Genomic DNA, 16,923 nt, shown 5'->3' with positions numbered 1-16,923 from the left:
AAGGCATCGAGGTACCCGGTACACACCGTTACATTCATTCATCCCTGTCCTGCTTATTGCTCCTAATCGTATGGGTTGTTCCTAAGAAATACATATTTTGTACCAATTGCCCACACACACACACACACACACACACACACATATATATATATATATATATATATATATATATATATATATATATATATATATATATGTGTGTGTGTGTGTGTGTGTGTGTGTGTGTGTGTGTGTACGAGGTAGAGTAATAGAAGCAAACTATCCTTTCCATTTTATTGGGTCCAGTGTTTCTGTAACGGATCTTGGCTTAGAATGTATCTGATTTAACCAATATTGTGTTATGCGTAAATCTGTTCTATTAAGTGTATAGCTGCTTCACACGCACACGCGCACACACACACACACACACAGCATTGGCTGTGTATATTTAGAAGAGATTCAATGCATTAATGGGCTTTGAGTTTCCGTATCGCTAAACATCTATGTACTTGAATTCGTCAACTTTCGAAGTTGGTGGCTTTGATGCTTTGATGCCTTGACACCAGTTTCCTTGAAGGCAAATCCCTACTAATTCGGTCTTGCTCATCATGAAGGGCTTCCGGGCCAACTTAGAGTTTGCGATTCTTCACCCAAGCTCAGAAACGCTAAGTTTAGTTTTCTCAAAATATATTTGTTTATTTTATTTTGTGTTTTTTTACTGGCTCTGGTCATGCTGTTGGTATGTTTTTTCATGCCCCACTCACATTAATCTCCCCAAAAGATGAAAGTTATTTGCTCTGGAAAATAATGATCTTTATGATATGATGTATTGCATTGCTTTTGCCTTTCATTTTTCAATTATTTATGTTACTCACGAAGAACGTAAATTTAAATTTGGAGATAAGCATGGGTTGAGGCTCACATAAATATTTTTTTCGTGCAGTGTCTAGAGTTTAAAAGGAAGGTAAAAGGTTGTTGTCACATTAATCACCCTATTTGATGACTGAAGTGGAAAGGAAGTGATTACTTATATATAAGTATCTTAGAAGGGTTTGATTTCTGTACTACAGTATCTAGAAATCATTTCCTCATCTTGAATGCCTATGGCTTATTACCCATCGTGGCTTTCTAAGAGGAGTTATGTAACCTAATTTGTAGAGATTATCCGGCCTGATTTTCTGTGAAGAATTATCAATCCATATGTTCTAAGATGAATTATCAAATATTTCGATCTGCTCCGAGGAAATACACAGTCCAGTATTATTCAGTGATGATAATCATTCCGACATTCCGAGGAGTACCCAGCTGGGCTCTTTGTGAAGAATTCAGTTCAGTTTTCCTTTAGATTCAACAAGAATACAGAGCCTGATCTTTGAAGTTAAAAGTCATACAGCTCAAATAACAAAGAAAGGTGACCTACCTGAATGTGATAACTGTTGAGGCAAAGCATTGCAGTTATGCCGACTGCAATGAAGATATCCAGTTTATTTGTTTTTAATAAACATGGAGGTGAACAGACTGATTTTAGACGAGGCAGCAGTTTTTCAGATTAAATATTTGTGTTGAGACATTATGCAGCAGTATGTGGAATTTAAAAATCACCATCTAATGGATTTTGTTTATTATAAAATGGTTTTGGCAACGTCCACAAACCAATATTTATGGAAGGCTCTTGCGAGACCAAGACTATTGTTAAATATGTAAAATTAGTTGAAATATACATGAACGTAGTAGATTGATAACCAAGTGAATTTTCATTGAAGAGCAGGCCGCTGCAAGTGATGATTCTTTTTTCACCTTTGTTCTTTACCCTTCATATAGTAGGTTTTATAATAAAAATAGCGGACGGAAATGGAAGAGATTTAAATTGGAATAACGACATAAATTCGACAGACAAGACTTAGAATATGCAAATGATATTGTTTTGATTACAAAAACCCCACAAGGTATACATAGCATGTTTTAACAAGGTAAACCATACACGTAGAGTGATTGGGTTGAACGTAAATCTGAACAAAACAAGTAATGAGGATAGAGATTGCATTAACGGATGAAATAAGATTAGATAAAAAAACGATTAATGAGGTTTGACACTTTCCAATATTTAGTAAGAAAATCTCATTACAGACCTTTTCATTAGATGCCATGAAATGGAATAATGATATTCGATATATCCGAATGGGATGGGGTCACGTTGAGCTGAACTACAATCAATTACCTCTTAAGAATTCATCTTCATTGTTTACGTGCTTCGGAAATTGACAGGTAGCTTTATATTATTGAAATCATAAATAATTCGGTTCGGGATATGATTTGACATTCTTGTGACAAGGTCAAAAGAGTGGAAGGTTTAATCAAGGTCATATTATTGATTTGAAATTAGATATTTAAAGACTTTTTTTTCAGAATTAATTGTAGTACATTTGTGAAATGTTGTTGTATGTATTCTGAATAATTTGAGCAGAGGCAGTGTCAATAACGGGTAAATTTAAATTGATATATATATATATATATATATATATATATATATATAATATATATATATATATATATACTTATCATACATACACACACACATATATATATATATATATATATATATATATACTTACATACATACATACTATATATATATATATATATATATATATATATATATATCTATCCCAGTAAAGTTCATCATTTTGGAACAAAAGGGATGAGCGAAAACACTTACTGAAAAGCTTATCTCATGTAAATGTTTAAAAAATTAACTTTTCAACCTATAAGCTTACATGTTTCTATGAAAATTTTGTACTTGATAAAAAAATTATCCATCGCACCAGCCTTACAATGTTCAGAAGGAGAATTGCAGATTAGGAGACTTGTACATTGATTATTCATATTGGCCTGTAATCATTATTAGTAGCTCTGTAACTTTAAGCAAGTGTTGGAAAATTATAGAAAAAGTGTTGGTGACTGATGTATGTATGAATAGTACACTGTACACCATGATTATGAAAATCAGCAGAGCCATAAATACGAGATATTAACTTATATTCTGCTGCCACACAACTTGAGGCTCGCACACTAGCAAGCCTCTTTCTGCAGTCGGTGTGTGTTTGTGTAACCTCGCTCCTTCCTGTTCCTGCCAGACCGGCGGCGCCTTTGTGAATGCAGCTAAAGTTCGGCTGTTTTCTTCCTAACCAGTAAGAATTTTCTTTACGTCTTTCCCTATTCTTGATTTTGCGGATGATTCACCTCCCAAGATTTCGTTATACTTCACTGCTTTGTTCTCAGTTTTCATTCATCTCTCTCTCTCTCTCCTACCTCCTCAGTCCTCCCCATGCTCTCATCCAATTCCAAAACTCGTCTCTCTCTCTCTCTCTCTCTCTCTCTCTCTCTCTCTCTCTCGTTATCGACTCTGGTCTTGTGGAATACACATGAAACAGGATCTCATTACTTCATCAGGGCATACTTGAATTGGGATCCCTTAACTTAAGCAAGTGCAGTGCCTTCCATACAAACTTTAATTCAATTTTTTTTAATCTGCAGTCTTAGAGTTCTCTGGATATCTTGTTAAAAGTGTAATTCAGCTCTCGAGTCGAAACTTTCGATGTTCAGGTTACATCAAATGGAGAAGAGAGATGACTTTGGTGAAATAGCTAAGTCCTCTTCAGAATAAATAAACAGTTATGGTTGGATGTTTCCGGGCCTTTTTTTTTTTTCATCCGACTTAAAGCTTAATTTTCGAGTTATCTGGCGCCTTTTGTAATACTTTGCGGACATTTATGATTTGGCATTTTTGTATCTATTCTCAGTGCACTTTAATCACGAAACTGTTCCATTTAATCGGTGCCCTTCTCGCCAACTTATACTTCCTCTTTAGAATTTTAGCTCGCCGTATTTACGTCTGCCGCAAATTGCCTGCCTATTCAATGTAAGGATTCTCTTTTGGCAGATGTCTCCTGCGTATGGGAGGTCGCATATTGCCGTAATTTATTTAACAAAGCTTTTACATATACTCTGTGGAAGACATCTTTGGTTACACGGCATTGTGGCTTTCCCTTGGCTGCCAAGATTTAGATTTCAATCTGTCCCTTTCTACTTCGGTTTTCCCCGACTATCGTTATATTATATCCTGCAGAACTGTCATTTTCTTGGGGATTAGTCTCTGCTATCTTAAATTTAACCTCCTTTTTCGTGCCTCTAGAAATGGTATCGTTTCTATATTTGAATAGAGCACTAGTTCTCTGTCCGGTCAGTTTTGCAATAAAGAAGAATTGTTCTGCTCTCTGTCAGTGTTCTTTATAATGAAATCGCTGTATGTCTTCGATCAGTAATCTCGGCAAGCTAGTGATGGTATTTTGTCATTTTTCTGTATTCTCATTCAATATCCCGCGTAAAGGAATTACAGCCTGTACTCAATACAAGACTTTGTTCACATGTGCATTTTTGTGCAAGCACTGTGTAAAACGTGTGTTTAAAGCTCCTGTCAAATGGCTTCATCTGCCTTGGTCTTTTTTGAAGGATCGAGTCGATGGTTTATATTTTGTTAATGTATTTGAGATAAATAAGGTTAACGTATCTCGATAAATGAAGCTTTCGCGCGCTTGGATTCCTGAGTATTTGTTTACTGGGTAAGGAGAGATATTTCTGAGATTCTGTTTAATAGTTATAGAGAGATGTTTCTGAGAATTTGTTTAAAGGTTATAGAGAGATATTTCTCAGAATTTGTTTAATGGTTATAGAGAGATGTTTCTGAGAATTTGTTTAATGGTTATAGAGAGATATTTCTCAGAATTTGTTTAATGGTTATAGAGAGATGTTTCTGAGAATTTGTTTAAAGGTTATAGAGAGATATTTCTCAGAATTTGTTTAATAGTTATAGAGAGATATTTCTGAGAATTTGTTTTGGTTATATTGAAGTATTTCTCATAATTTGTTTCATGGTTATAGAGAGATGTTTCTGAGAATTTGTTTAATGGTTATAGAGAGATATTTTTGGGTATTTGTTTACTAGGTATGGAGAAATCTCTCCGAGTATTTGTAAACTGGTTATGGATGAATATTATTTCTGAGTATTTATTTACTGGTTATGGAGAATTATTATCTCTAAGTATTTGTGTACTACATGTTTATGGATAAATATTATCTCATGAGTATTTGTGTACTGGTTATGGACTGGTTATGGAGAAATATTTTTTCCGAAAGTTTTAAAGGTGCTTATTATTGTGAAGACTTTTTGTTATTCTTATTAAGATTAGTTTCTAACAGTGGTTGCATATATATTGATAATATAATATATAATTATTATCTTGCATTATAGTTTTATTTTGTACACTAAGTGTTTTTAAATTAAAAATGTAGTTAGTATGATGATATTTTCAAACAAATATATGAAGTTGCGTTGACATTGTCACTTTTTGACTTATTATAATAAATATTAATATAATGCAGGTAAATTCCAGTGCCATTAACATGTATCTCCGTAATCTTATGTTACCGTCTAAAGACCAGCACAAAATTATTCTCGGCGCGGAATGCCCTCCCCAGCTCCAAGCCTCGTAGGTTTTCAGTGTTTGTATATTATTGTGCGTATATATATATATATATATATATATATATATATATATATATATATATATATATATATGAATAACTTGATCACGAAATATATATATATAAAGGTAATGCCATGGAGGAAAATGAAAAAACGAGAACTACGGAGATCTTTCGGTCTTAACGACTCTTTACTTAAGGCAAGTTGCCTTAAGTAAAGGGTCGTTAAGACCGAAAGATCTCGGCAGTTCACGCTTTTTTCATTTTCCTCCGTGGCATTACCTTTATATATATATATATATATATATATATATATGTATATATATATATATATATATATATATATATATATATATATATATATATATATATATATTGGGGGTAGATAGGTTACTCCTTTTGCGGAAAAATCAAAATACATTATTAGAAAATATTAGGAATGATGTTTCGAACAAGCAATCCAAGTCTGTTACGTAACATTTTCTGGATGCTGTGGGAGGGAACGGGGGGAGTGGGGTTAGGAGATGAATCCTGTTTGGATTGTGTTTCTTTCCTTTTCCCAGGACCACCAACGTGACGTATTGTATCACTCAGATTGATATAAACCGTGTTCTCAATCAGAATATGCCCCCTCTCCTTGTAAGCCATGGTTTGCTTAGCGTGTTTGGTCTTCATTTGTTCTGGTTAGGAAACCGCCATGCAAAACCTACATATGGAATCAATGGTCGCTTTAATCTTCGGCGCCTTTTCACCTGCAGGAGACAGAAGCAAAACGGAACTTCTTCATTAGCTCCCTCGCACAGATGTCCTGTAATCCGGTTTTGTTTTCCCGTCTTAACAGTTCTCTCTCCCCTTCTCGAAAAGCTCATTTTTCTTAGCGTTGTCATCGCCCCGGCTTTTTTGTTCCAAATTCTTCCCTAGGTGATCCTTTACTCTTTTGAATTTTACAAACACAATGTCTTTGATTATCGTTTTGGACTAAAAAGTTGCAAAGTTCGTAGAGTGCGTTACTAGAAACATCATAATTTATACTAAGAAATCACAAAAGCACGTGATTTTGTTTATTAGCCGAAGCCACTAGGAAAGTTAACAATGAAAAGACTGAGTGCCAATTACTTTCGTGTATTTAACACATCTGTTTTAGCGCCTCAGTGGCGTGGTCATTATGGTGTTTGCATGCCACCTCGGTGGCCGCGAGGTCGATTCTTGTGCATTCCATTGAGGTGTGAAAGATGTTTATTTCTGGTGACAGAAGTTCACTCTCGACGTGGTTCGGAAGTCACATAAAGCAGTTGGTCCCGTTGCTGAGTAACCACTGGTTCCATGCAACGTAAAAACACCATACAGACAAACAAACAAACACATCTGTATTACTTTGTGCCCCAAAGATGTGTTAAATAGTGGATTCAGCTAATCATAATTTATATGACCAACTCTTATGGAAATGACACTCTTCTTGAATGGGCACATGGAAGCGATTACGAAAGCCCCCCCCCCCCCCCCCACTTTGGCTTTGATTACCGATTCATTTTAAAAACTGGAATTTATCCTTCTCCTTGTCGTACTCTAATTTGGAGTTATCCGAAGAAGGTAGGCTCTATTGCCTTTACGGAAGATTTGTCTTCCAAAACTCCTGAAACACTGTTTTCCCGAGTCATTAATTCGAATTTTTAGTGCTATGATGTACTTCTTAGATATTAAAAAAAATTTTCAGGGTCTTGTGAAGGTTCCTGAAAGTCAAAGCTATGTGGGACCCTACTTATAACCCTGAATTATGCTTTAATCACGTGGATGACTGATCAGTTGATGTCTGTCCAGCATCCGTGCATTCGACTTAACACTCATGACACTCGCTGACCATTCACCTCCTCTTTCTCAAAAGTTTCCACCTTTTAACCTTTTCCGTTCGTATAGAGATTCTTCTGCCTTTTGCAAAATGTTTTCCTCTCCGTAAGCCTCAAGTTTTCGCTGTTAATTTGGACTTCGATCTTGCTATGCGTAGCATAATTTTATGAATGACATTTCCTAAGAAAACAAATCTTGTCTTATATTATTGACTACTCCTTCAGACTTCCCGGTCATGTTTGTAGATATGTTGATTTAACATTTCAGTTTGACTCCATTATGATATTCTGACGATCTATATATACACATGAATATTGCTTTGAGCACCATAGTTCGTACACCCAGAGGAAATTTTTTTCGTCGGTCATTTCCCATTTCAAATTTAGAAATCCGTTCAGTAAGTTTAGTTTACTCAGTTATCATATTTTCAAGGGGCCTTAGTTATTAGGATTTTAATTTTAGTATTAAAACCAAACATTTCTGGCCAGCCATGAGAGTGTCAAGTGTTTTAACTTGGTATTTGTTTAGTTCTTTAACATCGTTTTGAATGAGTTACACTGGAGCTGTTTCATAGAATTTACTGTTCACCGTTTTGTGTTTTCATTTAGTGTTTACAGTTCATTTTTTCAGTGGCGAGTAAAATTCGGGAGTGTTTGCTCGTCAGCCAGTTTCAACCCTCGTGTTCTTTTTTCGAAATGTTTATATGACTGACGGCCTCTGTAGTTCAGCAAAGGAAGTCATGATGTAGAAAATTATTCTATAATATTGGAATATAATGTTACCTGTTAATTTTAAATAAGATTGTTCATTTACTTTCATTTAGCAGATTCAGTGTGACAAGGAACCTTCTGAATTTTCGAAAGCTGTCTTTTCTTATAAATGGGCTTGTTACCCTAGTGCAGTGGTCTTCAAATTGTGGGCTATGGTCCACCAGGGCCATGGGCTGATTATCAGGTGGGCCAAGGACAAAAAAATATTGTATAATTTAAAGTTAAATAAACAATATATAAAAATGAAAATAAAAGTATATTTTCTTTTATCTGGACCTATCATTATGAATAACTGTATATGTAAGAATATGCAAATAAATATTTTTTTTCTTATTTTATCCTAGTAATTGTTCAATAGTTAATTTTCAGATCATAAAAATGGTCATGAAAAGATTCTGAGCATATATGTATACAGAATTTATGAAAATCTATATTTTGAATTCATGGAAATAACATGTAATAAAATTCCAGTTCCAGGAACTATATAAATGCTGTATTTTGAATTTATCAATTCCTATTCTAAATCTGAAGTAGTGGGCCATGGGTATTTGGAGATATCTAAAGTAGGCCATGACCTCAAAAAATTTGAAGACCACTGTATATATGACCCGGGTAGGATTCACAAACGAGCCAGATCAGTTGCCTCCCACTGTTCTTTTGTCGACCTAGGCAGTGAATATGGTACCTTGTTGTCAGCCAAATTTGTGGAGGACATGGAGCCAGCGACCTCAGCCCCCAAAACTCTGGCTGAGACTGGGAAGGTACCGCCAGGATCACCTTTATAGGGAGTATGTATATATATATATATATATATATATATATATATATATATATATATATATATATATATATATATATATATATTATCACACACAAATAACTGATGCTTTGTTCCTTTTGAATAAAGGAGGGTTTATGTATGGGTGCATATATGTATGTCGTATGTATTTACTCATGCATGTATACGCCACGATACCATAAGCGAACGAAAACAGCCTCTATTCGCGAAACCTGTTGGCAATATCGCCTATTGTTTGTTTTTCATGAATATGCCGGTCAGTTTTCGAGCTTGATGCGTTGACGCTCTGTCCCTTCGGGTTGTTGCTGTGTGTGTGTGTGTGTGTGTGTGTGTACCCATTCGGCTTTAATTCACACTTTAACGATCATACATTGACGTTTTGCCATTAAAGCCATTACCCGCGTCCCGCATACGCGTCGTTGCATTGGGGGGAGGGGGGGGGGAGAAGAAATTGGAATTCTTAAACGGCTGCTGGGACTGATTGCGTTTATTTGTCTTCTTGCCTTGGCCTTATGGAAAGCATTATTGGCAGTGCGTTGTTTTGTTGGGCGTCGTCTCTCTCCTCTCTCTCTCGCTCTCTCTCTCTCTCTCTCGCTCCTCTCTCTTTCACGCCATATGTTTGCATGCATGCAATAGATACACCAATTAGCAGCACAAACACTCCTGATATTGAATATTGGTTTTCTCAATCATATATATATATATATATATATATATATATATATTATACATACATATATACATATACATAGACACACATACATACATATGGTTGATATTTTTATACAAGCCGTTACCACATGTAAGTAATGAGCGGCCGTCATTCTTTTTTTTATCAGTAATGAATGAAGTCCTTTGTATAAAAATTCCATATCATAAGTGTATCAGACCTCTCCTCTCTCTCTCTCTCTCTCTCTCTCTCTCTCTCTCTCTCTCTCTCTCTCATCACACACACACACACACACACACACACACACTGTCCTTTCCCTCTGTTTTGCACGCAACTCTTGGTCTTCTGGGATGTTAAGGCCTTTCTTCTCCAGTAATCCTTTTACGCCATCTGTCCTCTCCTTCCATCGCTTATCATGTTCGAATTAAATACACTTTTCACCTACATATCATCCTTTATTTTCATATGACCAGAGCATCTCAAGATCCTGTGAGATATCCTTTCATCTACACCATCCTTTTACTATTTCTCCTAATTATTTTCTTAATTTTTCAGTATTTCTCATGCCACATATTGTGCAAACTTCATCTCAACAGTTTCGACCTCTATTTCTTGTAATTTCCTCTAGCATCCAACTTCACAACCATACTGGAGTATTGGCTGACCAGTTCCTCCATACATTCCCGACTTGGTTCTCATAGATAAGACAAATCTCTTCCCAATCTTTTGCACACATACTAGTACCTTTTTTAGTTTTCTTTAAAAGAAAACTATTGAGATGACTTTGTCTGTCCGTCCGCAGTTTTTCTGTCCGCCCTTTTTTCTGCTCGTCCTCGAATCTTAAAAATTTCTGAGGCTAGAGGGCTGATAATTGGTTTGTTGATCATCTTCCCTGCAATCATCAAACATGTCAAATTGCAGCCCTCTAGCCTCAGTAGATTTTATTTTAAGGGTAAAGTTAGCCATGATCGTACGTTCGGCAACGCTACAGGACAGGCCACCACCTGGCCGTAACTGAAAGTTTCTTGGGCCTTGGCTCATGTAACCCCATAACCTTAGTCTCGCTCACGTTTTTTTTTTTTTTTTTTTTTTTTTTTTTTTTCTTGGAAACACTTCCAATCTTTGCCACAGTTTTATTTCACCACCCACAGTCAGTGCTGCGTCATTAGCAAATTTCAACAATTCACTTTTCGTTTTATTATCCCATAACTTTGTATATATATATATATATATAATATTATATATATATATATATATATATATATATATAATATATATATAAAAGCAGACCTTTTTGTGAAACAATTTCAGAGTAAATAGAAGAGCTCTCTGTAGTGCTCATGTATCAACAGAAAGGTAATTCAAGTAAATTCCAACAAAAAATGCCATGTGAAATGCCAGAGATCTATTGTAAAGAGTAAGTATAAATTATTTGCATGAGAGCATTTCCTATGTTAGAATGGGTAGACGAAAGTGTATTGGTTGGGTGTAAAAGTGGATATTTGGGGTGTGTTATGACATTAACTTGAATCATTTGTTTATGGGTGGAGAGCAGAAACCAGTCCGGAAAAGACGAGTGTTGAGGAAGTATGTTTGTGTCTATGAGGCGAATGTTTGCAGATATTACAGTAGCATAAAATTGCAGATACTGGTAAAAGTTTGAGTATTTGTGGGAGGAAGACGTATGAGTAAGTTCACAAGATTGCGGTTATTAAAGTAAATTGTGGCAGATAATACTAAAATAGATTGAGGAAAAATGGAAGTATTTTCATAAAGATATTTGAGATTAGATATGATCTGTGATGGCAGGAGAAGAGAAAAGCAAGTCGCAGAATAGGAGAAGTTATCGGAGCTGTGTAAAGGGTTTGGAAGAGGACACTGTTCAGGGAAGCAAGGCTGCATTTTCTGAAGTTATGTTAAACCTAATCACTTTTAAGGAAGTGAAGTTTGGTTGCTAAACGCGAATTGAAAGATGGAGCATTTTTTTTAAGGTGAAATTTAACACAGTTTATGTGAAGAAAGAAACTTTACATAGTTATGTGAAGAAATGTTACATAGTCTATGTGAAGAAATTTTAGATAGTTTATGTGAAGAAAGGATGAAAAGAGATTTGCCAAGGATTTTGGTCTATTATTCAGCATTAATAAAAAGTTGGATCACAATATTTGGAGGTGGTTTGATTACTTGGAGGGAATGAAAAGGAAAAAGCGCGGATTAGTCAGAAGCTTTGAGAGAAAAGAATGGAGGGAGATTTAGAATCGCAATACAAACTTTTCAGAAGAGCATTTTGAACGGAATAACCAAGATGCATATTGAGTAGCATTCAGAGTATCAGTAGGTAAGAGGAGGTGACGTGCCGTAGAGGACAACAACATCCAGTTACGTCAGAATCTAGTAATAACAAATAACAACCTCAGGGCTGTTATTCCGATTAAACTGAGGCGTCCGCTGTTATGATGGTTCCTGGAAGCGACACCTGGCTCCTTCCTCGGATCACTCCATCGATAGATTGAGGTGTAAATCATTAAACATCAGAGTAAGAAGTTTTCATTTTATATTTTTTTCTTAAGGTACGAGATCTCCTCAGGGATTTGATTTTTCTTTTCAATGAAACGAAAGTTATTTGACATAAAATCTAAAAATAATGTGGATGCAAAGAAAAAGTGAAATTAATGTTTTCAGATATTTTTATTTTTTTATTTTTTATTTTATTTTTTTTTTTTAGGACAGAAATATTGGAATCAATGTTTATGGCGAAGGGTGATATGAGATTAGTAGAAATTAACGAAATAAATATTCAGTTAGTTTATTCCCGCCCATAATATATTTTCTGCAGAAATTAACTAAATAAATATTCCATTAATGTATTCACCCCTTTTAATATATTTTCTGCAGCAATTAACGAAATAAATATTCCGTTAATGTATTCACCAATTTTAATATATTTTCTGCAGAAATTAACGAAATAAATATTCCGTTAATGTATTCACCCCTTTTAATATATTTTCTGCAGAAATTAATGAAATAAATATTCCGTTAATGTATTCACCCCCTTAATATATTTTCTGCAGAAATTAATGAAATAAATATTCCGTTAATGTATTCACCCCTTTTAATATATTTTCTGCAGCAATTAACGAAATAAATATTCCGTTAATGTATTCACCCTTTTTAATATATTTTCTGCAGAGATTAATGAAATAAATATTCCGTTAATGTATTCACCCCTTTTAATATATTTTCTGCAGAAATTAATGAAATAAATATTCCGTTAATGTATTCACCCCTTTAATATATTTTCTGCAGAAATTAACGAAGTAAATATTCCGTTAGTTGATTCACCCCTTTAATATATATTCTGCAGAAATTAACGAAATAAATATTCAGTTAGTTTATTCACCCCTTTAATATATTTTCTGCTTGATACGAAATCATTTTCCCTCGTTTTTTTCACTAATTTATTAATCATACTACTACTACTACTACTACTACTATTATTACTACTATCACTACTACTATGTCTCACTTCAAAAAGTTTGTCTACGTTGCTGGCTGCTCGATGTCTACATGTAGGCTAAAGTACACTCGGAAATCCACTTATGTAAACTTTGAGTTTCTTTTGATAGCTCTTTAAACTGGTTTACATACAAGCGTGGTTCTCACATTCCTTTCATGTTGATGTTGCAGCTTTATGCGTCCAGTTTTCAGTTCAATCGAACTGGCTTGTATCATATATATATATATTATAATATATATATATAATTCAATAAATTAATACATATATATATTAATATCGATATTATATATATATATAATATTATATTATATATATCTTATATATATAGATATATGTAGTATAGATATATATATATTATTAGTATCTATAATATCTATATATTATATAATAGATAGATATATAGTATATATATATATATATATATCATATATATATATATATATATATATATGGGGATACAATCCACAATGAAGTAAAATCCTCTTGTAGTTTAAAATATATATTCTTGTACAGGATTAAAGCTTTCGACCATCAACTGTGGTCTTGTTCACAAGACCACAGTTGATGGTCGAAAGCTTTAATCCTGTACAAGAATATATATTTTGAACTACAAGAGGATTTTACTTCATTGTGGATTGTATCCCCATTTACTTAGAGGTACGACATAGTACCTGGCTTCTGCATATATATATATATGTCTATATATATATCTATATATATATATATATATATATATAAATATATATATATAGGTATATATATAGATATATATAGTATAGATCTATATCTATATATATATAGATATCTATATCTATTATATATCTAGATCTATATATATTATCTTATAATATATATATATATCTATAATTCACTTATATGTAGTATGTATGTATGTATTTATAAGTGTATATATATATATATATATGTATATCTATATATATATATATATCTATTTCTATATCGCTATATATATTATAATATTCTATATATATATATATATAATATCTGTATGTATGTATATATATATATACATATATATCTATATATCATATATAAATATAGTTATGTATGTGTATAATATATAATATATATATATTATATATGTATAATATATTTAATTAATATATTTATTATATAATATATATTTATTAAATATATATATTATTATTATTATATTATATTATTATATTGTATAGTATATATATTTGCCATGGGATTGCAAATTAAGCAATGTTGTCCTCTCGCCAAGATCATATTTTAATTGTTAGATGAATTGTTTTAACAGGTATTTTTATGTTTTGAAACCTTCAAACTGGTTGTAAATCATTTTAGATAGGTTGTAACAGTAACTGAATTTCCTGTAATTCAATGACCAATGTTTATCTAACTGCTTATTTTTATTTTTCTGTTTCTTATATTTTACTTTTAATGTACTGTAAACTTTGTGCGCTAGCTAATAAGCAGTTCTCGATAAGGGCCAGTGGAGGCCGAAACTGTTCAGCTAAAAGGAATTTCAGCTGTTCTTTTCCCCTGTGGACTACAACCTCATATATACGTTATATATTATTCGAGCTACAAATGTCCTTTAATATCTAATTCGCTCTACCTCGGAATTGATATATTTTCATATGTGTAAACCGAAGGGGTACTTTTTAGTTGATAATAATTTCGTCCCCTCATGGGATCGAACCACCGTCATGATTTCGTCCCTGTCCGCTGGACGGTGGTTCGATCCCATGAGGGGACGAAATTATTATCAACTAAAAAATTCCCGTTCGGTTTACATATATGAAAATATATCAATTCCGAGGTAGAGCGAATTAGATATTGAAGGACATTTGTAGCTCGAATAATTTATACGAAATCACGGTGCTGTGATAATTATTCATGTTATATATATGTGTGTGTGTGTGTGTATTTGGTGATATTCAGGACTAAAGGGTTTGAATATATTTTTTCCGCAGAAAGCCGTAACGGGCGTAGGAGGAGTCAGCCAAGTGAGGGAACAAGTGAGCAGGAGAGACAACGGCGCCAGAGTGACATGCAGGGTGATGAATCCTGCTCTGCCTCGCCATACTTTACAAGAACACATTGTCATCAACGTTACATGTGAGTACAAGAGAAGAAGATTCATTACAATATTTTACATATCTTTCATTATTCCAGGTTTTTTTAAGCGCCTCAGTGGCGTGGTCGGTATGGTCCTGGCCTGCCACCTCGGTGGGCGCGAATTCCATTCTCGGGCATTCCATTGAGGAGTTAGTGATGTGCATTTCTGGTGACAGAAGTTCACTCGCGACGTGGTTCGCAAGTCACGTAAAGCCGTTGGTCCCGTTGCTGAATAACCACTGGTTCCATGCAACGTAAAAACATCATACAAACAATAATTACAGTTTTTTTGTGTGTGTGCGACACAGACGAATATTCTCCGAGGAATGTCCCATAAACAAGAAAAGAAATAGACACTTTGTGTGACTTATTCACTCTCCGAAGATTATCAAGCGATCTTTCCAACGAACACTCCCCGCGCTCATTTCTAAAGCTCGATATTACCCCCATTACGGTGAAGAATCTGCTCGCTGGAACGCGAGAGAGAGAGAGAAAAGATGGGGAAGAAGAGGAGTGCATCGTTCTTTTCTGCATTTATTCCTCGCTTGGGGAAGATTTTTGCAGGCACATTCCAAAAGGAAAAAACATTAATAAATTGCATGCGCTGTCATTTGCGGTCGTAACCGAAATGAAAGACTTTTCCGCCTGGAATTCAGATGAAAGTGTTGGGCAGCCTGTGCTCCCACTGCTTTTGTTTTGGTTGAATATTATTAGTAGTCGCCTTCTGAGGAAGAACATTCGAGGAAGTCATGTTGAAGTACGATACGGTCTTTTATCTAATTCGTCACAATATTTTGTTTTTCTTTAAATCCTGACGTTTTTAGTTTTCTGTGACAGAAAACGGTTGAGATGGCTATTTGTTTGTCCGTCAGCACTTTTTCTGTCCGCCCTCAGATCTTAAAAAAACTACTAAGTCTAGAGGGATGCAAATGGTTATGTTGATCATTCACTCTCCAATCATTAAACGTATCAAATTGCAGCCCTGTAGCCTCTGAAAGTTTGATTTTATTAAAGGTTAAAATTAGCCATGATCTTGCGTCTGGCACCGCTATAGTCTCAACACCGGGCCGTGGCTGAGAATTTCAGAGGCCGCGGCAGAGTTTCATGGGCCATGGGGTAGTGTTCATACAGCATTATACGCTATGTAGAAATTTTTTTTGGAGGCACTGTTCCTTTTCTAGCTGAAACTGTAAAAAAAATGGAGAAAGGAGAAAGATCAAAACTTAACCCAGAAGGATGCAACAGACCTACCTGCTAAATGAAGACAGGAAAACAGAAGGTGAAGGAGAGTTCCAAAAGTGGTTAGACTTGTGGATATTTAATGACTTCCTCACGTTCCCGCCGGTAGTGATGAAGATAGTAAAGATGATAATAATATAATTAGCGGGTTATGATTATGGTACCTGTGATAATTAGTTGACATTGACAATAATTGGTATGAATTTCTTATGTTAAACAGTGAAAATTAATATTGAAGTTAATAACTTCAATATAAGTTGGAGATATGAAAAGGATAATGTTGATCAAATTGGGGTTGAACGAATATGATCAGGATATATATATATATATATATATATATATATATATATATATATATATATATATATTAATACATACATACACACACACTTAAATACATACGCATGCCATATATATGTAATGATATTCACATACACACACACACACACACACA

General features: G+C 34.2%; 1 protein-coding gene across 15 annotated transcripts in view; it reads left to right on the top strand.

The window, feature by feature from the left end:
* Positions 1 to 16,923, top strand: part of LOC135218482 (uncharacterized) — a 1,465,909-nt gene that overhangs the window by 1,251,482 nt on the left and 197,504 nt on the right. For all 15 annotated transcript variants that reach the window (XM_064254810.1, XM_064254812.1, XM_064254817.1 and 12 more), the window contains one exon: positions 15,086 to 15,230. In XM_064254810.1, coding sequence (XP_064110880.1) covers positions 15,086 to 15,230 — 145 coding nt within the window. The remainder of the gene's footprint in view (positions 1 to 15,085; positions 15,231 to 16,923) is intronic.

Source organism: Macrobrachium nipponense, chromosome 9 (genome assembly GCF_015104395.2).
Source record: "Macrobrachium nipponense isolate FS-2020 chromosome 9, ASM1510439v2, whole genome shotgun sequence".
NCBI classification, from domain to species: Eukaryota; Metazoa; Arthropoda; class Malacostraca; order Decapoda; family Palaemonidae; genus Macrobrachium; species Macrobrachium nipponense.
The sequence above is the reverse complement of the archived record's forward strand: the minus strand, read 5'-3'. Positions and strand labels throughout refer to the sequence as shown.